General features: G+C 40.9%; 1 protein-coding gene across 1 annotated transcript in view; it reads left to right on the top strand.

Annotated features, from left to right (window-relative positions):
- The window catches only part of eif3ba (eukaryotic translation initiation factor 3, subunit Ba), a 44,599-nt gene that overhangs the window by 4,166 nt on the left and 15,896 nt on the right, over nucleotides 1-24,537 (top strand). Inside the window, exons 2-12 of the mRNA XM_038819781.1 lie at nucleotides 5,319-5,511; nucleotides 6,656-6,775; nucleotides 7,076-7,133; nucleotides 8,957-9,085; nucleotides 11,719-11,876; nucleotides 14,099-14,230; nucleotides 15,444-15,510; nucleotides 16,416-16,462; nucleotides 16,872-17,082; nucleotides 18,274-18,346; nucleotides 21,620-21,742. Coding sequence (XP_038675709.1) covers nucleotides 5,319-5,511; nucleotides 6,656-6,775; nucleotides 7,076-7,133; nucleotides 8,957-9,085; nucleotides 11,719-11,876; nucleotides 14,099-14,230; nucleotides 15,444-15,510; nucleotides 16,416-16,462; nucleotides 16,872-17,082; nucleotides 18,274-18,346; nucleotides 21,620-21,742 — 1,311 coding nt within the window. The remainder of the gene's footprint in view (nucleotides 1-5,318; nucleotides 5,512-6,655; nucleotides 6,776-7,075; nucleotides 7,134-8,956; nucleotides 9,086-11,718; nucleotides 11,877-14,098; nucleotides 14,231-15,443; nucleotides 15,511-16,415; nucleotides 16,463-16,871; nucleotides 17,083-18,273; nucleotides 18,347-21,619; nucleotides 21,743-24,537) is intronic.

Raw genomic sequence — 24,537 nt, forward strand, 5'->3', positions numbered from 1 at the left:
TGGCTCAATATTCTGCTTTCAGAAACCTACCTATGACAATCCTGTAAATAGCTGCTAGATAATAAAGATTAAACATTTGCATTTGTACAACATTTTTCAAGCATCTTGGGATGTCCCAATACACTTTGCAACCAATGAAGTACAGTCATTAATGAGCAAATGTGGCAGCCAATTTGTGCTACTAAAGTCCAACGCGCAGCTAGTTAGATAAATAATGACATGGTATTGGTCAATGGATAAATGTTGGCCAAGGAAGTGGGTGAATTCCCAGTTTTATTTTGTAATAATGCCATTGGATCTTTTACATCCACCTGTGAGGGCAAACGGAACCTTGATTTAGCGTATTTTTGAAAGACATAGCCTTCATCAGTGCAGGACTCCCTCAGTACTGCAATGAAGCATCATCTTAGATGTTCTAAGAAATTATTGACATATAAATGTCATAAATGACCTACAAGCAGGGACACAGTGTAACATAACAAAATTTGTGAATGATACTAAAGTAGGCGGTGAAGAGAAGATAAAGATTTTATAGACTATATAGATATGCTAGGAGATTGGGTCAAAATTTGGCAGGTGGAGTTTAATGTAGATAAGTGTGAGGTTATCCATATTGGCCAGCAAAATAGAAAGGCAAATTATTATCTAAATGGAAAGCAGATTCAAGATGTGTCTGGGCAGAGAGATCTGGGTGTCTTTGTCCATGAAGTGAAGAAAGTCGGTTTGCAGGTATAGCACGTAATTATAAAGACAAATGGAATGTTAGCATTTATTGCAAAAGGACTGAGGTATAAAAGTGACAAGTGTTGTTGCAATTGTGTGGGATGTTGGTGAGACCACATCTGGAATATTGTGTCCAGTTTTGGTCTCTTTATTTAAGGAAAGATGGGGTGGCAATGGCGGCAGTTCAGAGGAGGTTCGCCAGATTGATTCCGAGGATGCAAAGGTTGACGTATGACGAGAGATTAAACAGTTTGGGCTTATATGTGCTGGAGTTTAGAAGGATGAGAGGGGATCTGATTGAGGTGTATAAAATACTAAAAGAGATTGATAAAGTAAACAGACCAAATGTTTCCCCCTTGTTGGGGCAATCTAGAATGAGAGGTCACGGATGAGAGGCGGTAGATTTAGACTGAGATGAGGAGAAACTACTTCTCGCAGAGGGTGGTGAATTTGTGGCACTTGCTGCCCAATGTGCTGGAAACTGAGTCATTAAATGGTTTCAAGCAGAAGATAGATATCTTTCTGATTTTTAAAAAAGGGTTAAAGGGATATGGGCAACGGGTGAGGAGGTGGATTTGAGACCAGGAAGAGATCAGACGAGATCTGTTTGAATAGTGGAGCAGGCCTGAAGAGCTGAATTTCTTACTTCTCCTAATTCCTATGTTGTAAAATATGAGGGGATAGTGGTGGCATTAGTGTCGAAGTTGAGGATGGTTTCCTCTGTACAGGCATGCAAGCTACCATTTGAGAAGGAGAATTAACTAGTGACTACCTGTAAATAAGAGCCTAAGAAATAGGAACAGGAGTAGCCATACAGTCTCTCCAGCCTGCTCTGTCATTTGATACAATCATGGTTGATCTACCTCAACTCCGTTTTCCCGCCCGCTTCCCATATTCCTTGATGCCTGGATAGATGAAAAATCTGTTCATCCTGGCATGAAATATATTTCAACGATGGAGTATCCACACATTTTGAGTGAAGGAATTTCTACTTGTCTCAGTCCTAAATGATCGGTCCCTTATCCTGAGACTGAACTCGAGGAAGTATTGGCCCAATTTACCCAGCCTCTGGGGTCTGCATTCGTCCTAGAAGCCAATTTAGTGAATGGTTGCTGTACTGTCACCTATACATGTATATCCATCCTATGTACAGAGATCAAAACTGCTCAGTATTCCAGGTGTGGTCTCTCCCTATAGCATTGCAACAAGACTGTCTAGTTATTGTATTCTGATCCTGTTGCAATAAAGGCCAACATACAATTTGCCTTCCTAATTGCTTGCTGTACTTGCATATTAATGTGTTCCTGTATGACTGGCTCAGGGAAACCAATGAACTGAAAAATCCCTCCTTGATTTGGCAGTAATCTTTGAAAATAGTAGTATTTAAAAATCAGTTTCTAATGTATTTTAATTCGCAAAACTTGTTTGTATACATCTGTAAAATATTTCTCATCCTATTGGATCTCGAAGCAATATATTTTTATCTTTCCGTGGCATCGGTAATTTATACAGTTTTAAGTCCATGTTTCATATTTACACACTGTGAAGTTGCAGCCTGTATTTCATAATTTGAAGAGGATGCTCCTTAACGTCTGCCAGCGTTCTGATCTTCTGTCATCTGGTATGGAGAGGAATAGTTAAGTTGGAAGACCTTGTGCATATGCTCCTGGCTAAATGGCAATCCAGTTGCCCAGGTTTAGAACAGCATTTTGCATAGAATTTACAGTGCAGAAGGAAGCCATTTGGCCCATCGAGTCTGCACCGGCCCTTGCAAAGAGCGCCCCACTTGCCTCCACCCTATTCCTGTAATCCAGTAACCCCACCAACCTTTTTGGATAATGGCAATTTAGCATGGCCAATCCACCCAACCTGCACATCTTTGGACTTTGGGAGGAAACCAGAGCACAGAGAGGAAACCCGCAGACACGGGGAGAATGTGCAGACTCCGCACAAGACAGTGATCCAAACTGGGAATCGAAACTGGGACCCGAGAGCTGTGAAGCAACAGTGTTAACCAATGTGCTACCGTGCTGCCCATGTAGGGGGTAATTGCTCTGGCTGCTTGCCTCTCTGTCACGGTCCAGCCCACACCCACACCTGGAGACCTCAGACCAGTCTATTTCTGACCCATCATGGCAAAGATCTTGAAGTGCTGCCAGCTCTGGTATCCTCCCGTAAATGATGACATTTACGAAGACCAACTCACTCCATGCTTTTCCCCATTGAAATCATTGTCCCGTCAATTCTACCTATCCCTGTTATTTAAAGCAATGTTTATTTGCATGTTATTGATATTTTTGCTTTTAAATACCTTGATCAGGTCTTTTGAACATGAAAGTGATGGGAAGGAAAAGACTAGCTGGTCGGCATTCATGATGCTTGAAGCATCATGATGACACAGTTGAAAACTCGAGGCACGTAGTCTCCTGGGAGAGGTAAAAAAAATAAAAACAGCAAAACCCAAAACTAAAAACGGAGGAAAAATCCGAAATATTTCACCCCATCCCCATCAGGGGATTGAAACTAGTCCTGGAGAACACTTTGATCATACTTAGGTTAACTATTGAATCATTTGTCTTTAAGATGCGATCTCTATCTCAGCCAAGACTTGAACCAGTTCCTTATTTTTTCCGTGCAGATCATTGGAAGTGTATGCGGAAGGCTTCAAAATCTAACAGCAGCCTATTTCTATTCTTTAGTAGTTTAAACGCATTGTACTTGGTCTGACCAATCATCAGGAGTGCAGTCCAATCATTTAATTACATTCTATATCTCAATCAGCTTTCCTCTGAGTCTATGCTGTTCGAATGTAAAGAGGTTTGGCTCTTTAAATCTACCAGAGTAACATTCTTTAATCTAAGTATTACGCTGGTTCTTTTGTGAACCTTTCCCACTGCATATCTGCAGTAAATCCAAACCCAAAGCATAAAGTTGTTTTCATAGCTCAAAGCTCTTAGGTTGTGGCTCATTCTTGTTGCCTTACGCTGTACCTTCTGAGAAACTGCAATGAGCTCAAGGTTGGGGAAACCAAAATTGTACACCATGCTCAAGGTGAGGTCTTACCAAAGTCTTGCCATTATTGCTGTCCTGACGAACATGCTTTATGCCTGGCGGCAGCCTCCAGACACTGCTTGAATCTTTTGGGCATGGTCATTGCTGCCAAGTGTGTTTCCTTTGTCACCTTTAATGCGCAACGCCTACTTATGGCATACTCTATATCTGCATTCTGTTGTGTGTATACAAGTGCAACTGCTCATATCTTTGTTGAAAAGCATGGGCCAATTCTCCCAACCTATCTAAATGCAGACACAATCTATTTCTTATTTCTTCTAAAGTCCTGATTACTGGGTAAATCAAAAGTTGAAACAGAAGTATTAACCTTTGTTAAGGGCATAAGTTGTGTTGCTGTTCTGTGATCTGTTGCTGAATGTTCTGGAACTCAAATATCAGAATACTTCTGTCCGATTCACTATTTCCAGAAAATGTAGCATTTTCTAGATTTTGCACAAATGCATAATGTCATACGCAGCATGTATTTTTTTTTAACGTTTTCTAAATAGCATTGTATATATTTAAATTCCAATGGCAGTTGCTACATTTTAGGTGTTATTCTCCTTGCTATAATAATAATGATCTTTATTGTCACAAGTAGGTTGACATTAACACTGCAATAAGGTTACCATGAAAATTTGTTGCCTGTTAGTGAAATGTACACATAGCATGGTCAGTGACATCTCCTGTAGTGGTGACACGGTAGCAAAGTGGTTATCACCGTTGCTTCACAGCACCAGGGTCCCAGGTTCGATTCCAGGCTTGTGTCACTGTCTGTGCAGAGTCTGCACGTTCTCCCCGTGTCTGTGTGGGTTTCCTCCGGGTGCTCCAGTTTCCTTCCACAAGTCTCGAAAGACGTGCTGTTAGGTAATTTGGTCATTCTGAATTCAACCTCCGTGTACCCGAACGGCGGAATGTGGCGACTAGGGGATTATCACAGTAACTTCATTGCAGTGTTAATGTAAGCCAACTTGTGACAATAATAAAGATTATTATTTTGATCACCGAATGGAAGTTGGGGAGTTTTTTTTCTGCTACATTTTAGTTTTGAATTCATTTTCCTCCCGGGGATTACACTGACAGCAAATAAGGAGAAAAGGCCTGGTCAGTTATCTTAACACTGCGGTAGTAATGTTCCATAGTCTCTATTATGGATCGTTTTTATTTTTGACCTGGAGCCCAAGATTGCTCCCTGCCTACCTTGCAGTTTATGTGGTGTAATGTACAGTGTGTTTGCTTACTATTGCACCTGTATCTCCTCTCATTGGCTAAATTGGCATATGTTTTGCATTGCGATCTTGGCTGTACTGTCAGTCTGCCGGTTGCTTTGTAGGAAATAATATGGAATAGCCAGTGTCATGCTGAACTTGCATTTTTTTATAGTGCCTTTGACATAGTCAAACATTCAGCGGCACTTTGCAGGTTCCAAAAGATAATTGACCACTATTGCAGAATGCAATGGAACACACTGCATTTATCTAGCAAGGGAGGGAAGCAAAAGCAAATGCTACCACATTAATTTAAAGTTTTTTTCCCCCTTGTAGAACTGCTGGGTGATATCTTAAAGGACCAGCCTCAAGAAGCTGATGGCATAGACTCTGTGATTGTCGTGGATAATGTACCTCAAGTTGGACCTGATCGACTAGAGAAACTCCGAAATGTCATCCAGAAAATCTTTTCCAAGTTTGGGAAAATCACAAATGAGTTTTACCCAGATTCAGATGGGAAGACGAAGGGGTATGTTTGCAGTAAAGATTTGATAGTAATGCAAACTTCTCAGTTGTGACTCAAAGTACATAATAATAACTAACCTATCAAGAAATTGCATGTAATAGTAGTGTTTTCCAAAGGAGTTAGATTTGGTAATCTTCCACACGTCCTTTGTGTTGCAATGTACCATTACATTTTCTGCTGTAACAGTATGATTATACAACAATTCATGCTCATATAGCACCTTTGAAATGTCCCAAAGCACTTCACAGGAGTGTTCTCAAACAAGATTTGACACCAAGCCACTTAAGGAACAACTGCTTGCAAAAGAGCATCTTAAGGAGGAAAGAGTGGCAGAGATGTTTAGCGAGGGGATTCCAGAAGTTATGACGTAGGCAATTAAAGGTGTGGTCATGGAGCTGCTGAAATCCGAGATGTACGAGAGGCCAGAATTGGGAGGGTGCTGCTATCTCCAGGGGTTTGTAAAACTGGATCAGTGAAATGTAGAGAATAGTGTGGCTATGGAAGGATTTGCAAATGACGAGAGTTTTAAAATTGAATTAAAATCATAATTGAGGGACTGATGAGGAGTCTTGAGGAAGTACAAGAAATTATGATTTTGTAGCATATAGAATTCTTTTTTAAAATAAATTTAAAGTACCTAACTCTCTTTTTTGCAATTTAGCGTGGCCAAGTCACTTACCTTGCCTATTTTTGGGTTGTGGGGGTTGAGACCCGCATAAACACAGGGAGAATGTGAAAACCACACAGACGGGGGGCTGGGATCAAACCTGGGTCCTTGGCGCTGAGACAGCAGTGCTAATCACTGCGCTAGCCTGTCGCCCCTTGCATATAGAATTCTTCCTGAAAAATATGCTAATACAGCAGCTCAGATTAAAATGGATTTGACGTTTATGCAGTGGACCATAATGCCATGGTTTGCCATGGGGATTTGACATCAATGCAGCGCTTGAATAAATAAAAGGAACCAGTTTCCACTCACAAACTGAACTGTGAATGAACAAAGTTTTGAGCCTGGCCAGCAAATTTAACTTTTAATATTTTGTTTAAATATGCAGTTATCTAACCAAGAAACAGATATTTAAAGGATTTCACACTTTAATAAATACACTTGGTGATAACATCTTAACGTTCACAACTTTGTTTTTAGGTACATTTTCTTGGAATACAGTTCACCAGCATGTGCTGTGGATGCAGTGAAAAATGCAGATGGATACAAGTTAGACAAACAGCATACTTTTCGTGTCAACCTCTTCACTGATTTTGATAAGTAGGTGTTAAACTGTGTTTAAGTCAACTTCATTATTTCTGTTGACTTATTTGATTTGGATCCCACATCCCAAGGGCTATTGAGGCTTAGGGATCCATTTGCATGCAAGAGGTTGAGACAAAGTGGAGGGATGAAGGGACAAATGATAAATACACTGAAGTAAATTTTCCTGTATCACTTGATCAATTTTTAAAAGACCAAGATTTATCCTGCTATTTGCTAAAAGAATTTCTTACCAGCATTTAATATTGTACAAGTCCCTAACAACTTTGTTCAATTGACTTTGTATTTTCTTGCCAGGTACATGACCATCAGTGATGATTGGGAAATTCCGCCAAAACAACCATTCAAAGATTTTGTAAGTCACGGTAAAATACAAAATAAATTTGATATGAACACTGGTTTCCATTATTACCTACTTATTTTCATATTCATCGTAACAATATTTTTGGCTGAAGTTAACTAAAGGTTGCATAAGGCGCACATGACTGGGACAATGCTGAGCCGGTTCTTTGGGGGAGAAGACGGGTGTGTCAGGTGTTCGAGGAGCCGGCAAACCACACCCACATGTTTTGGGTGTGCCCTGCGCTGGAGGGCTTTTGGAGGGGCGTCGCGGAGACTTTGTCAAGGGTGGTTGGCTCCAGGGTTGGGGGCTCGCAATTTTTGGGGTGGCAGTGGAGCCGGGAGTGCAGGAGGCGAAAGAGGCCGGTATTCTGGCCTTTGCCAGAATTTGCTTCTGGTAGCCCGGCGCAGGATTCTTTTGCAGTGGAAGGATTTATCAAACTGGAGAGGGTCAAGTTTGCCCTAAGGGAAGGCAGCACGGTGGCCTAGTGGTTAGCACAACCGCCTCACGGCGCTGAGGTCCCAGGTTCAATCCCGGCTCTGGGTCACTGTCCGTGTGGAGTTTGCACATTCTCCCCGTGTCTGCGTGGGTTTCGCCCCCACAACCCAAAAAAAATAAAATGTGCAGAGTAGGTGGATTGGCCACGCTAAATTGCCCCTTAATTGGAAAAAAATAATTGACAAAAAAAAAAGTTTGCCTTAAGGGGGTCGGTGCAAGGGTTCTTCCGGTGGTGGCAGCCGTTTCTAGACTTCCTGGCGGAGCATTGCCGGGGGATGATGGGATGGGCGGGGGTGTTCTTTACTGGGTATGTGTATTTGTTTCCATGTTATTTAATTATTATTTTTGTTAATTTATTGCTTCTGTATTTGAGGGGGGGTTACTGTTTTTTTCTATTTTCTTCCATGTTGGTGAAAATTTGAATAAAAATTATTTTTTAAAAATAACAATAATAATCTTTTATTATTGTCACAAGTAGACTTATATTAACACTGCAATGAAGTTATTATGAAAATCCTTTTATCGCCAAACTCTGGCACCTGTTCAGGTACACTAAGGGAGAATTCAGAATGTAAAATTCACCAAACAAACACATCTTTTGGGATTTGAGGGAGGAAACCCGAGCACCCGGAGGAACCCCACATAGACACTGGGAGAACGTGCAGACTCCGCACAGACAAGCGACCCAAGCCGGGAATCGAACCTGGGACCCTGGTGCTGTGAAGCAACGGTGCTAACCACTGTGCTACCGTGCCGCCCGTATCATTTTCTATATCCCAACGTTCAATTTGTTGGCCTTTTGAGACAATACAGTGTGACTGGGACTTGGTACAAGTCCATGCTGAAAGCGATATATAATTGCTTTTATGTATTAGCTGCAGATATAAAATCCCAACACTTATTTGGATGGCCACCTATATTGGACCAAATGATGCTGACTATTTGCTACTTTCACACATGTCAATTACAAAATTGACAAAATACTACTTCAGCCAAATTAAGCATACCAAATATTTCAGGCTGCTTGTACTTAAAGTGCCATTGCATGGCAGTGGCACAAGTGAAACTGTCCCATCTCCTTCTTGCGTGTTTCATTATGGAGCCATTGACTCTGCGCATAAGGTATAGAGATGGAATTTTATGATTCCCTCTGCTATTTAAAAATAAATTTGCTAACACCAACCACTGCAAATAGAGGACAAATTACATACCAATCTGCTGTAAACTGTAATAGAGGAAATTTTCACTTTTTGGACATCCCATTTCAAAATTGACACATTTTAAAAATCTAATTGATAAAAGTTAATACCAAGTTCATAACAGTTTTGTATGTGATATAGGGGAATCTTCGATACTGGTTAGAGGATCCAGATTGTCGAGATCAATGCAGTATCATCTACGAGTCTGGAGATAGAACAGCTATTTTGTGGAATGACACAAAGGAACCTGTTGTCATTGAAGAACGTGCAGTAAGTATTATCTAAATTTAACACTTGGCTGGACTTGTCTGGAAAAAAAGACTTGGATGGATAAACATGTAAAAACCAATTAAGAGCATAGGAGATGGGAGCAAGAATATGCCATTCAGCCCAATGAGCCACTTTCCTGTCATTGGATATCCCATATCCCTGGGTTCCCCGAGAAATCAAATACTTGTCTATCTTGACCTTCAATATGTTCAACAATGGAACATTCATAACCCTTTGGGTTAGAGAATTATAAAGGTTCATGGTCTTTTGAGTAAAGAAATTTCTACTCATCACAGTCCAAAATGATTGGCCTCTTATCCTGCAACTGTGCCCCCCCCCTCCCCCCATGTTCTGGATTCCAGAGGAAACTACAACTGAATGTCTACCCTATGAAGCCCAATCAGAATCTTGTTTGTTTGAATGAGATCACCTCTTTTTCTTCTAACCTCCAGAGAATATAGACCCCATTTATTCAGCCTGTCGTCATAGGACAACCCTCACCATCCACAAACCAATTTAGTGAACCTTCACTGTATGGTTTCCCAGGCTTGTGTATGGAGACCAAAACTGCACAAATACCTCGGGTATGGCCTTACCAAAACCCTATATAATTTCCGGGTGGCTTCTTTATTCTTGAATTCCAACCCCTTTACTTTGAGATAGTTAGTTCATGTTGTATTTTTGTTTGAATACCAATCTTGATAAAATGATTTGGTTGCTAAAAAAGACATTCAAACAAATTCTCTAGTGATTCTTAATTAAAGCAGTATACAGCAAAACTCGAAGGTCCCAGGTTCGATTTGAATTTGCTGAGTTGACTAATTTTGGTGGTCAGGTTGCCTGTTTTTCTACGGACTTGGCTTATGAAGGGGTAAACGGTGGCACTCCAGATTGCTATCTATTAGCCCCTCCTGGAGTATATCTGGGCGTTGTTCAAGGGGAAGGTTAGGCTCAAGTGGTCATTTAAAAAACATTTTTTTAGAGTATCCAATCATTTTTTTCCCAATTAAGGGGCAATTTATCATGGCCAAACCACCTGCCCTGCACATCCGGGTGAAACCCATGCAGACACAGGAGAATGTGCCAACTCCACATGGACAGTGACCTGGGGCCAGGATCGAACCCCGTCCTCAGTGCTGCTGGTGGCAGTGCTAACCACTGCTGCTTGAGGCTCAGTTGTAATTAATTAGAACATAGAACAGTACAGCACAGAACAGGCCCTTCGGCCCTCAATGTTGTGCCGAGCCATGATCACCCTACTCAAACCCACGTATTCACCCTATACCCGTAACCCAACAACCCTCCCCCCCCTTTAACCTTACTTTTTAGGACACTACGGGCAATTTATCATGGCCAATCCACCTAACCCGCACATCTTTGGACTGTGGGAGGAAACCGGAGCACCCGGAGGAAACCCACGCACACAGGGGGAGGACGTGCAGACTCCACACAGACAGTGACCCAGCCGGGAATCGAACCTGGGACCCTGGAGCTGTGAAGCATTTATGCTAACCACCATGCTACCCTGCTGCCCCTGCTACCCTGCTGCCCCTAATTGTGAAGTAACCTGCCAGCAGTCACCACTTTGACTCGTAAATGAATAATGGCCTGAGTAAATTAGCTTAAAGTGCGAAGCAAGAGGTCAGTGTGAGTGAGAAGAGATAATGTTGACTGAATGAGTTAATAGATGGACTACCTTTTCCTTTTGCTGTAATAAGCAAAGTAATTTTGGATGGGGTCCTTTGTACTGGATGATGAGGCTCCCTGGGTGGAAACAGTTCGTATTGATTCATTGAAATGCAAGTAAAATAGGTTTCTTTCAGTAAAACTCTGGATACAGTTTGAGTAATTTGAGAATGACGTGTTAAGTGTAGTTTCCCAGAAATCTCCCTACTGATTTTCCTCACAAATGTTTGTGCGTGTTTTAGACTTATGTATAAATATGTATTGTGATTAGTGAACATCTATTATACATCAATCATGCCACTACCAGCATGGTAGAAGGTGAACCAGATGCACTTTTGTTTAGCAATTCCTAACCATCTTTTATGGAAAATGTTATGGTTTATTGATATCCTAAATAAGGTTTTGCTGTTGTGGTTAAATAATTTGTAATATACGGTTGGTTTGTTGGGAGTTGTTAACTGTTCAAAGCTTTTGGATTTAAAATTGCCTCAAGACCAAAACAGAAAAGTGTCGGTTTAAGGCTCACCTTCAAGTTCCTATCTGTCAACAGAAATACATGTACAAATGATTTATTCTCCATATATTGGTGGCTATTGCTGATGATCTGGAGGTGAATCCACAGGCGATCAGTCATTTTGTCCTATTAGCTATAAATTGTTCACTGGACCATACTTTTAGAAAATGCCTAAAAGTGTTTCTCGTAGGTCTTAATCAGGATGTCAGCAGAATGCAACAGGAAGCTGTGGACCTTGGGGCGCTGTTACATATCTCGGTACACGTGCTGTTTGCGAAGATTGTCAGTTTTGCGGCCAGCGGGTTTATTATCCTTGTTTCTTAAATGAGGAAAATGACTGTCTTTCATGGCCTTTCTTAGTTCTGTTTGCAGAGCTAGGTTCAACAAAGCTCAAATTAGGACTGTAAATGTGTTTTGTTCTTTTTGTTGACAGCGTTGGACAGAGACATATGTTCGTTGGTCCCCCAAAGGCACGTACTTAGCAACATTCCATCAGCGTGGTATTGCTCTTTGGGGTGGGGAGAAGTTCAAGCAGATCCAGCGTTTTAGCCACCAAGGTGTCCAGCTTATCGATTTCTCTCCATGTGAAAGGTATCTACTTTTATTTGATGCTGGGCTAACCCACTCCTGACATTCCCCTTTATCAGTTCCTCTTGTGCCCTAGTGGTCTAAGTCACTTAACTGGTAAACCACAAACCTAGAGCAATGCTGTGGGGTCCTGGGCTCAAATCCCACCACAGTAAGTTGTCCTGTGACTGGCATGGTGGCCAGTTAGCTCCAATGGTTAAGAGTATCCTGCTACGAATGTCAAGGCAATGGCGTCAATCCCTGTGCTTGCCTGTTCCAAGGGACGGCGTACCAAACCTTCGGTCAGAGGGACTATAGTGCATCATTGGACCCAGGAACATTATTTAGATTGTGCTTCTTGGTCTTTTGGCTTAGATAAAGTGTAGGATCAAGTCCAAGATCCGGTTTTAAATAGCCTGTTCTTGTCAGCTTGGATCTCGTATGTCTCTCTTGTAGGGACCATGAATTGGATTCAATTTGAAAGTCCCCATAATATATTTTCCTCCAGCTTGGTACTGCATTTGCCATCAAAAAGAGGTATTTTCGTTTTATTGTGTTCTGAAAATATTGATGATGTGGAGATGCTGGCGTTGGACTGGGGTGAGCACAGTAGGAAGTCTTACAACACCAGGTTAAAGTCCACCAGGTTTGTTTCAAACACTAACTTTCGGAGCACTGCTCCTTCCTCAGGTGAATGAAGAGGTCTGTCCCTCTTCATTCGCCTGAGGAAGGAGCAGTGCTCTGAAAGCTAGTGTTTGAAACAAACCTGCTGGACTTTAACCTGGTTTTGTAAGACTTCCTACTGAAAATATTGAAGTGTGAAATATTTTACATTTACCCAAACAGCTTGGACTGTATTCCCCGAGCAAAAATGTCTTCTTTTTTTGAGCCCAAAGTCTTTATTTATCTGTACAATGTGTTGAAACAGAGTTAATGATATGAGTTGGGAACATTTTGTTGAAACAATCTGTTCCTCTGATGCCGTACCTGTTGACTATTTTGAGCATTTTTTTGGCCTGTTTTAGATTTACAGCTTCTGCAGTATTTTGCTTTTGCAATTTTTGTAATTAATTTTCACTTTAATATTAATGTGCGATACGAAATTTAGGAGAAGTGACAGGACCTAGTAGAGTAAGGGTTTTTAAGCCAGCAACTCGTCATGTAGCCTTACTGCGAATACCTGCTGTATGTGGTACCCCGTTCTGGAAAATAATCTTTATCTTCTCATCTACCCGGTCTAGCACTGCAGCCTCAGGACCTGGGTTCAAGTCCGATCTTGGGCAACTGTCTGTGTGGAGCTTTTACGTTCTCCCCGTGTCTGGGGTTTCCTCTGGGTGCTTGGTTTCCTCCAAAGATGTTCCAGTTCGGTGTATTAGACCATAGAACAGTACAGCACGGTACAGGCCCTTCGGCCCACAGTGTTGTGCCAACCACATATCTTAATCTAAGATCAACCTAAATGTCCCTAATGACTCTGACTCCACCACCTCTGCTGGCAGTGCATTCCACGCACCCACTCCTTCCTATATTGAGGCGACCAGAACTGGACACAATATTCCAAGTGTGGTCTAACCAGGGTTTTATAAAGCTGCAGCAAAACCTTGCCGCTCTTAAACTCAGTCCCCCTGTTAATGAAAGTCAACACATCATACGCCTTCTTAACAACCCTTCGGCCATGATAAAATTGCCCCATAGTGTCTAAAGGCGAGGTGGGGTTATTGGGATAGGGTGGGAGAGTGGGCCTAGGTGGGGTGCCCTTTCAAAGTGTTTGTGCAGATTAAATGGGCCGAAAGGACTCCTTCTGCACTGTAGAGAGTATATGATATGACGTTTGCCAAATAAGGCATTCCAGGAGCATATGAGATTTCCAGTCGAGTGGCAAATTGATGTCAGTTTCGTGCTCGTGCTTAATGAGAGCTGGATTGAGGCTGTCTAACTCGAGTTCATGTAGGATCAGTGGACAGCCCAGTTTATCACCATTTGTGCTAGATTTTAAACCTTCGTCCCAAGATGAAAGTTCCATTTCAGCCAGTTACCCTCTGCATTTGCTCCCCTTTCACTATGTTTCATTTTTAAATCTTTGACTTCACTGCCAATGAAGCTTCCTTCTGGTTATGTTTAGTTTCAGTGCTGCTGATGTGAACACCAACTTCATATGTTGTGAAAGCAATTCTGAGATAGAACTGTGAGGGGGTGGCGAAGAGCTGTGTGTGAACACGACTAATTTGTATTTGATTATTTCACAGATATATGGTGTCATTTAGTCCTTTAATGGACACTAAAGATGATCCTCAAGCCATCATCATTTGGGATGCATTAACAGGCCAGAAGAAAAGAGGGTTTCATTGTGAAAGCTCAGCTCATTGGCCTATATTCAAGTGAGTGTGATCTGGAGAGTTCAAACGTAGAGTTTGCATTATTGTGCCAGAAGGTGTTTAATTAATTATCGACGAAAGCAAAATGGTGTAATTATTTGTTATTTCCATATTACGGTCTGTGTGCTCAACTCCTGTGTCCTCGCCCTGATGCTACTTCCTGTCACACTATTTCTCCAACATTGTTGTCGTCTTTTCTTAACCAAGACCTATCTATATTTGCTGCTATCTCCTCGGTTTCATGTGGAGTTAAACGTTCATAGCTAGCTAGCTTGGATCCCTCGATTCTAATCTGAAAAGCCAGTCTTTATCTCGTCTTTAGTTTATTTACGAAGTGAAGCATTGCAAACATATACTCCTAACTCAATCACACCACCAATTTCAGTAAGTGTCTCTTGAAGCTCAAATGAAACCCCAATTAATACCCTTAACCTGCATATAATTAAACACATTTGATATATAATTAACACCCCTGCTATCCCATCAATTCCGATTTAAATAATTAAGCGTTTCTAGTTCACTGCTGGAGAAACTACTTATTTTGTTAAATGTTTTGTGAAGAATTTCTCCTTCAGTGCTTTCCCTTTACCTTCCCAGAGTTTACCTATTTTCTGCTGCCCTCTCACCCACCGTTCGCCACACCTGCCACTAAGCTGCCCTCCAACTCAACAGCTTATGATCATTGTATTTTTTCTCCCAATTGCTCCCAGCCCCTTTCTCAATGCAAGTACATCCAACAACCCAAAATGAAATGAGAATTGCTTATTGTCACAAGTAGGCTTCAAATGAAGATACTGTGAAAAGCCCCTAGTCACCACATTCCGTTGTCTGTTCAGGGAGGCTGGTACGGGAACATTTCCACTAACATCTTACCAAATCTGGCAGTGACTTTCTAGTGCCCCCACCCATCGAGGACCATCCTTTTAACATTACTTTGTTGCACTCTCCTCTCTTTCCTTTCACTCCATTACTACACAGAACCAACAACCTCCTTCCGAGCTCTTCATTGCCGCTTGAATCATGACTCACCGTGACCAATGCCATTTGTACAATATTCCCCAACGTAATGCAGATTTTATTTGCAGCAAATTTGAAATGTGGGATTTTGAGAATGTTGCTCAGCCCTAATGGTCTATTTGATATTTAAGAATGGTTTGTGGAAACTTTAACCAGAAAGTGAGCATTAATGTCATTTTAAATGGTTCTTCTTCAATAGATGGAGCCATGATGGGAAGTTTTTTGCACGAATGACACAAGACACTCTTAGTATTTATGAAACACCCGTAAGTATTTTTGTGAACTGCTAGAATCTATAACTGTGTGGAAGTTTTCCAGGAAGTAACTGAGATAAATAAAACGATTCAACATGAAGCGAACAGATTGTCGTATAGGTTTTAAAAGTTTCTCAACTGCAGATATGTGGGGTTTGAATGGAAGCAACTGTGAAAGCATTAGGTGAGCAGAGTCTGCGGAGGGGTCAAAAATGTAGTTGTGGAAGTCAGAAAGGTCTGGAATCTCAGCAGGAAAATGGAAAAAGTTACCAAAACACAAGAGAGCAGCGAAATATGAAAACTAGTTTTGGGTGGGATTAGAGATGAAAATGAGATCCAGAGGACCCATTTCTTAAATTTCCCCCAAATCGGCAGACATTAGCAAGTGTGATAGTTTTTTTTTTAGCGTTCGTGAGTTTATGGTTTGGGTATTGGCTCAAATCAACTGTGATATTTGTTCTGCCGATATCTAATGGGAAATATTGGTAACCTGCTTAGAGAAATAAAGATGGATAGACCTGCAGGATTTGTATTTAATGTATCATTCATGAAGAAGGGAACAGTGGCAGTGGTGGCTTTACCCGGTAAACCCACACAGCTTGAAAAATATGGTCCAATTCTGGTCTGTTTGTTGGTCTTCCTCAAAACTGCCAGGATTTGCTGTCTAAATTCATGAAGATTGACCTCTCGGATGAAGAACTGCAGATTGCCTGGCGTCCATGAAACTCTAGCTTAAGCACGTGGGGAGAAAATTGGTGGGGGCAGGGGAGAAAACAAAATAAACATGACTGTCAATGAGATTGTGTTTAAAAGCTGGGGAAAATAATAGTGTTATTTGAAGTTTGGGAGTTGTTTCAAACTTGATGATCTTTCTACACAGTTGAGCTAATGCTATTAAATTATTTTCTTATTTTCAGTCAATGGGACTGTTGGACAAGAAGAGCTTGAAGATTTGTGGAATAAAGTAAGTGCATGTACCGTACGATGATGGTAAATTTCCAGGTTTTAATAACCTTGTAGTTACACTTTTTTTAAAATTACACTTTTTAACATTTAGTTTTGCGTTTAGATTTTTTTTCTTGCCTGTGTTCTCTCTATGCCACCTCTTTGTATATAATAGTGAATGTTCTGCTTCCAGACCGATACTAGTAACTCTTCAATATTATCTGTTAGAGTACGTTACACCAAACAGGGAGCTATCTCTCTGTCTCTGTCACCCTCGGTAACCCTTCATCTCGCTGCTCATTCTGCCCGCGAACTTCGGCCCCGCACCCGCTTCTGCCACTTCCCTCGGTACCACACAATTGTTCTGCATACCGAAAATTTCAAATTTGTGGTATGGCTATATTTAATATAATCTATTTTTTCACTAGGGATTTCTCATGGTCTCCCGGTGATAATGTTATTGCATTCTGGGTGCCAGAGGACAAAGATATTCCAGCCAGAGTTACTCTAATGCAGTTTCCAACACGGCAAGAAATAAGAGTGCGCAATCTGTTCAATGTGGTGGACTGTAAATTACACTGGCAGAAAAATGGAGATTACCTGTGTGTGAAAGTAGATAGAACACTGAAGGGTATACAGGTATGTTTGCATCATAGATAATGGCTGAGAAAACGAGAAATGCTCAGGAAAGGAACTGCACATCATTACTAGCTTCATACTATATCAATTTTCCCTCTTTTTGTAAGAACATCTAGAGTAAGGGCCTGACAAGTTTTTTTTTAAAATTTGAAACATTTTGTGTAATTTAGAAATGCCATTTGCTAGAGAGTTGGTGACCAATGGATGACCAATTTAAGATTGTTGTTACGCGTTAGTGTGAGGTTGGGGAAATGTCTTTCCATAGCGGATTATAGTCGATTGCCTTGCCAACGGTTATGTTTAAGGTAGAGAATACACTTACAAGGAAAATTAGATATGTATTTGTGATGGAAATGTGGGGAGAGTACAACAATCAGATCAGTGCTGTATAACTCTTTCAGAGAAGCAACAGTGGCCTAATGTTCTATAAATGTTGAGGTCAAAGTGGGAAAAGATGACACGCAGAGCACTTGTGATTGTCCTTTTCTTGCTGGTCGAGGAAATTCTGTATTCTACAGTTCAAGATTGATTGGTTTTGCAAAGATTTTGCAATGTAGTAGATGCTCCCAGTCGCTGATAAATTTGTATCTGATCACTGCAGCAACTTCCAATGATTTGCGATGTTGCTTTGTGATATCAAAATGTTCTTTTATAACAAGAAATTTCCGTATCTAGTTCAAAAATTGTTCATTCTGAAACTATTTCACTAATAAGTTTTCACACAATACTAGTTTCCCATTCGAAAGGCCACAAAGAGAAAATGTCATTAAATTATGCTGCCATTTCATATCGGCTGCATCTCCCTACATATCCGTTTTCAATGTATGTACGCCAGTTTCTTTTTCTGTAAATGTTTTGCACCATTGAGATTTATGATTTCAATTCTTCGGCGGCACGGTGGCACAGTGATTGGCGCTGCTGCCTCGTGCGCTGAGGTCCCAGGTTCGATCCCTGCTCTGAGTCGCTGCCATGTTGAGTTTGCACATTCTGCGTGTGTTTTGCCTCCATAGGGATTGGCCACACTAAATTGTCCCTTGATTGAAAAGGATGAATTGGGCACTCAAAATTTTTTTATTTTTTTTTAAATGATTTCAATTCTTCGACTCCAGACATTATCAGAAATTGTTCTTGTGAACATTCTGACCTGAAGTTAATTGCTTCTGTAATGTTTAGTAAGCTCTTCCTCTACAGGGTCTTGTGACTAACTTTGAAATCTTCAGAATGAGGGAAAAGCAGGTTCCTGTGGATGTTGTGGAAATGAAAGGTGGGTTGTCTCAAATTGATTTATTGGCCTTACTTAAGTTCTTAAAGCTGGAACAAAAGCCGAGTTAAGACGTTTCTGTAGAATTTCATGTGATGTAGAAAGTTTCAATTTGGGATAGTTTCCAGGGGAATTTGAGATTTTTGTGTTTCAATAATCCACTTTTTGAAAATGAGTTGAATGACACAGCCCAGGAGGTGACTCAGCTGTCTCTTAATCTTAATCCATCGAACTATCCTGCTCTTTTCACAGAACCCTACAAATTTTCATCCTTCAAAGTACTTGTCCAGTTTGTATTTGAAAGTTATTAAGGAGGCTTCCACTATCTTTTAGGCCAGTGCATGAAAGAAAAGGTTCTTGTGTTGCCTAATGCAACTGGAAACTGAGTACATAAGGAGAAACTATCTACCAAATTTTTTCTATGGAAAACAGCCCAAGCTTCTCCAACCTCCCAGCAAAACGGACGTCTTTCACAGCTTTTGCCATTCTACTTAATGTTCACTGCACCTTCATTAAGGCCACAACATCCTTCCTAAAGTGTGCTGTCCAGACTTAGCAACAATACTCCAGTTGGGACCTAATCAATGTTGTATGGAGGTTTAGTGTAACTTTCTTCTGTATTCTTTGCATCGATTTATAAAGCCAGGGACCCCTGTATCTTTTTAATAGCCGTCTCAAATTGCTCTGCCATCTCCAGAGACATCTGTACGTACATAATAAACCCCCAGATCATTCTGATCCTGTACACTCTCTAAAATTTTACCAGAATTCACCACTTCACACTGCTCTCTTGTTAAATGTTATCTTGCGTGTGTCTGTCCAGTTTGAGTCTGTATCCTCCCGGAGGTTGTTACTATTTGCCACTTTGTTGTGCCTCTGAGTTGCATGTATGCAAATGTTGAAATTATTGCTTTAAATACCCAGGTCTCAGTCACTATATCAATATATCAAAAGAGCAGTGTCCCAACTCTACCACCTCATACTTAGTCTAGTCTGAAAAACTGCTCACCATGCCTGCTTTGCTTTCCTGAGCCAGTTGCACATCCACACAACGAGTTCACTTTGTGATTCTTAATTTTATAAATTAGTCTAATATGGTACTGCATCAAATGTCTTTTGAAAGCTTATAATACATTTTGTTTCTCAAGTCAAGTTTGTAATGCACGTTTTGCCTTCAAAAAACCCTATGCTGGCTTTCATTTGTTAACACATTTATACTTTTCCAAGCGAGTCAGTTCATTCTTCATAGATTATTGTCTCTAAACGTTTCCCTACCACCGACATGTGACTGAGTCGCTTGTAAGTGGCAGGTTTAACCCCCTCATTTTTAAACCGTTGTCTTAACTAAGTACACTAGTCTCCAGAATGCTTAATATATGACACTGCTTCCGAGGCTGCAAATATTGTAAAATTCTTCTGTTATCGTTGAATTAATCAGGGATTTGCAAGAAGTAGTGGATTAGAGTTTTGCCCTGTTTAATTTCTTGAACCTTAGTTCCAGGATAGCCAAGTTAAGTGCTGTAAGTCTTTGCCATTTTGATATGCAAGATGTAAATGTTGATGACCTCTGCCTTTGCATACAACTTCATCTATACTTGCATTCTCCATGAGGCAGTCAGAAGGACCATCATTTTCGGGTACAGTTGTGTAATTGGAATAACCATCTGCACAAAACTTAAACTTTAATTGTTTTATTGATAAGGTTAACGAGGACAGTTAAAAGTAATGTCTACAATTTGAGATTGAACTTTTAAAACCTATAACTCAAGCATCTTGAAAATGTGAATGTAGCATACTCTTAATCATTTTGACACAGAAGGAACCATTCAGCCTATTGAGTCCTTGCTGGCTCTCTGTAGTGCAATCTAATCAGTTCCATTCTCCAGCTCCATCCCTATAGTCCTGTAGGTTTATTTCCCTCAAGTGTCCATCCAGTTTCTCTTTGAAGTCATTGTCTCCGCTTCTATGGTGCCATTGGCCTTTATCTCACCCTGTGTAAAAAGAACGTTCTTCCTCACATCACCTCGCCTCCGGCATCTCCTGCCGAAACCTGTACCTCCTAATCCTCGTGGCATTAGCTAATGAGAACAACATTTTATTGACTGTCTCAACCTAAACCTGCAATAATCATGTTCAATTGTATCGAATCTCACCTCGATCTTCCTTGCTCCAAGGAGAACAACCCCAGCTTCTCCAAATCAACATTGTATATAAACTCCCTCCTCCCTGGAACCATTCTGGTAAATCTGCTCATCTCAACCTCTAGGAACTTGTGGTGACCAGAACTGAATACAATACTCTTCTTTGTGACTGAACCAGTGCTTTATAGGACTCCGCATTACTTCCTTGCTTTTGTGCTGAAGACCTCTATTTATGAAGCACAAGTTCCTATAAAATTTGCTAACTACTGGCAAAGATCTGTGCATAGGGACCTCCTCAGTGTCTCTTTGAGCTCTTTGCAAAAAATGCCATTGTCTATATTGCCCCTTCTGATCCCCTTGCCAAAATACACCACTTCACACTTCTTTATTTAATTCCATATACCACTTGTCAGCCCATTCTGCGAGTCTGTCTGTCCTGTTGCAAAAGACTGTTAATCTCCTCACGGTCAGCTGCGTTTGGTATAAAGGAAAATTTTGAGAAGTGATTCCAGCACTGACCCTTGAAGAACACAACTGTATCATCCCCCCCCACCCCCCCCCCCCCCCCATCTGAAAAACGACAATTGACAATGGCTTGCTGTTTTCGGTCCACAATTTTTATTTTATCTTTTATTTATCCAAGCTAACAATGACTCCTATTCCAAAAGTCACAATTTTCTTAACCACCATTTCATGTAGTACTTTGTCAGAATTCATTTTTAAAAAAAAATGTATTTTATGGCCTACGTGTATCAAAAGCGGTTACAACACCCCGGAGAACATAATTCCCAACAATCAATTGTTTTGTCAGAATTCATACAGACAGAATTTATTGCATTTCCTTCATCCGTCTCTGTTACTTAATCAAAAAGATCAGTTTGATCCGCCACGCACAAGTTTTTGGATCATTTTGAATTTGGCTGAAACGAGAGAGCAGAGATGCTTATGAATTAACAGAAATAGACTATAATATGAACATTGACCAAAATCTTCTTTCAAATTCTTTGGGTAAGGCTCTTAGCTTTTAGAAGTAGATAAAAATAAATTGCATTCTTGGTTAAGTTTTGAAGAATTAAACAATCGTCAGCAGATTTTTATTTTTTTAACCAATGTGTATTTTTCTTGTGTACGTCAGAGGGTATTATTGCTTTTGCTTGGGAGCCGAATGGAAGTAAATTTGCTGTGCTACATGGAGAGACACCCAGAATATCAGTATCCTTCTACCATGTGAAGAATAATGGCAAGATTGAACTCATTAGTAAGTAATTTCCCATTGGATTTATGGGTGACTATCTTTTGTTTGTGGCACCTTGTTTTGTTCTCCCCAACAAGAAGCTTCATCTCTGCATCTACGCTCTCAAACTTACCATCATGTTAAAAGATCTCTTGCAGGTCACCCCTCGGTCTTCTCGAGAATAAAACTCTGTCACTGGCTCGTCAGTGTCACAAGGCTATAAAACCTGAATGTGATTTGTAATGTGGTGACGGTTATGGGTCCGGACCAGTGCCCCAATTTTGGTTAAGATTCCGGGTTAGAACACAACTTTAGGTAAAACTGTGAAGATATGTTACTGTACCACAGAAGTGATAACACTGACCAGTAGACAGTTTTTATATTAAAACCAACTTTAATTTGAAACACAGAATTAAGCACATTAGCAACACAGGAATAGCTTTCCAGTTAACAGGTACAATACCTTAAACTTGCTTTCTGAAACCTGCTTCTACATTCCAATTAAGCAACCCATATATTTTCAAATGCCACTTGTGTATAAAGTTGGCAACCAGGTTTTTGGTACAGAGTCCTCTGAGGGAGAAACTTTTTTTAGGACCAAGCTGAAAACCTTCTGCTCAGCTGAGACCCCTGGACGCAACCCATTTCTCCCATTAGTTGCACTCAAAGCACACAGCATTCTTTTGCCACTTGTTACAAGATTTGCCTTGATTTGTTTAGTCAGCCTCAAATGTTTCATGACATTAGCTCTCTATCTGATAACAGGTAAAATGGCTTTTAATATCTATTAGCAAAACACTTCCCCCAACAAAAATTACTGAAGGCCTCTGTTTTAATCATAGCTCTCGCAAACATACTGTCATCTAATAGCAGTAAGCAGTCTAACCTAAGTTTTGATATTACTGCAAAAATACAAACTATAAAGTATGACAATTTTGTATTCATAGCGACACTAATAAGTACTAGTGGCCGATAACGAAACATCTGAAATCCATAAAGATGTTAAACTAATCTCAGTGAAAGCTCCTCAATCTTATCTGTCTTCCAAAACAGAAAAACCAAACCTATTCAGCATTATCCATTTCTCTAATTCAAGTGAGTGTTTTTGTGGTTTCTCCAGTGCCTCTATCATTTTATATAAAGGGTGGCACGGTAGCACTGTGACTTCACAGCGCCAGGTTCCCAGATTCGCTTCCCGGCTTAAGTGGCTGTCTGTGCGGCGTCTGCACTTTTTCCCCGTGTCTGCGTGGATTTCCTCCGGGTGCTCCGATTTCCTCCCACAAGTCCCGAACGACACGCTGTTGGACATTTGGACATTCTGAATTCTCCCTCTGTGTATCCGAACAGGCACCAGAATGTGACGACAAGGGGCTTTTCTGTGTAACTTCATTGCAGTGTTAATGTAAGCCTACTTGTGATAAAGATTATTATATGGGAACTGTAATGTAGTGTGGCCTAACCAAGTTTCCATAAGACATAGCAGAATTAGGCCCATCGAGTCTGCTCCGGAATTCAATCATGGCTGATATTTTCTCATCCCCATTGTCCTGCCTTCTCCCCATAACCCCTGATCCCTTTATTATTCATGAACCTATCTATCTCTGTCTTAAAGACACTCAGTGATTTGGCCTCCACACCCTTCTGCGGCAAAGTGTTCCACAGATTCACCACTCTCTAGCTGAAGAAATTCCTCCTCATCTCTGTTTTAAGGGATCATCCCTTTAGTCTGAGATGGTGTCCTCTGGTTCTAGTTTTTCCGACAAGTGGAAACATCCTCTCCACGTTCACTCTATCCAGACCCCGCAGTATCTTTTAAGTTTCAATAAGATTCCTCTTATCCTTCTAAACTTCAACGAGTACAGACCCAGAGTCCTCAAACGTTCCTCATACGACAAGCTCTTCATTCCAGGGATCATTCTTGTGAACCTCCTCGGGACTCTTTCCAAGGCCAGCACATCCTTCCTTGGATACGGGGCCCAAAACTGCTCACAATACTCCAAATGGAGTCGTGAACAGAGCCTTATACAGCCTCAGAAGTATATCCCTGGTCTTGTATTCTAGCCCTCTTGACAAGCATGCTACCATTGCATTTGCCTTCTTAACTGCCAACTGAACCTGCACATTAACCTTAAGAGAATCGTGAACAAGGATTCCCAAGTTCCTTTGCGCTTCTGATTTCCGAAGCATTTCCCATTTAGAAAATAGTCCATGCCTAAATTCCTCCTTCCAAAGTGCATAACCTCACACTTTTCCACATTGTATTTCATTTGCGACTTCATTGCCCACTCTCCTAGCTTGTCCAAGTCCTTCTGCAGCCCCCTTGCTTCATCAATACTACCTGGCCCTCTACGGGAGAAGGCAGGACAATGGGGATGAGAAAATATCAGCCATGATTGAATGCCGGAGCAGACTCGATGGGCCTAGTGGTCTAATTCAGCTTCTATGTCATGGAAACTTGGTTAGGCCACACTATATTACAGTTCCCATATAATAATCTTTATCACAAGTAGGCTTACATTAACACTGCAATGAAGTTACACTGAAAATATCATCTGCAAACTTAGCAACAGTGCCTTCAGTTATAGTCCCAGCACTGACCCCTCAGGCACACCACTAGTCACAGGCTGCCATTCGAGACCCCCACAACCGAAAGATGTGCAGGATAGGTGGATTGGCCACGCTAAATTACCCCTAATTGGAAAAAAATAAATGGGTACTCTAAATTTTAAAAGAAATTTTTTTTTTAAACCATATAGGAACGTGTATGTTTGCCATTTATCAACATATACAAGCTGTCAATGATTGGTTGCTGTTTCAAT

This window comes from Scyliorhinus canicula, chromosome 15 (assembly GCF_902713615.1).
Source record: "Scyliorhinus canicula chromosome 15, sScyCan1.1, whole genome shotgun sequence".
In the NCBI taxonomy this organism is placed as follows: domain Eukaryota; kingdom Metazoa; phylum Chordata; class Chondrichthyes; order Carcharhiniformes; family Scyliorhinidae; genus Scyliorhinus; species Scyliorhinus canicula.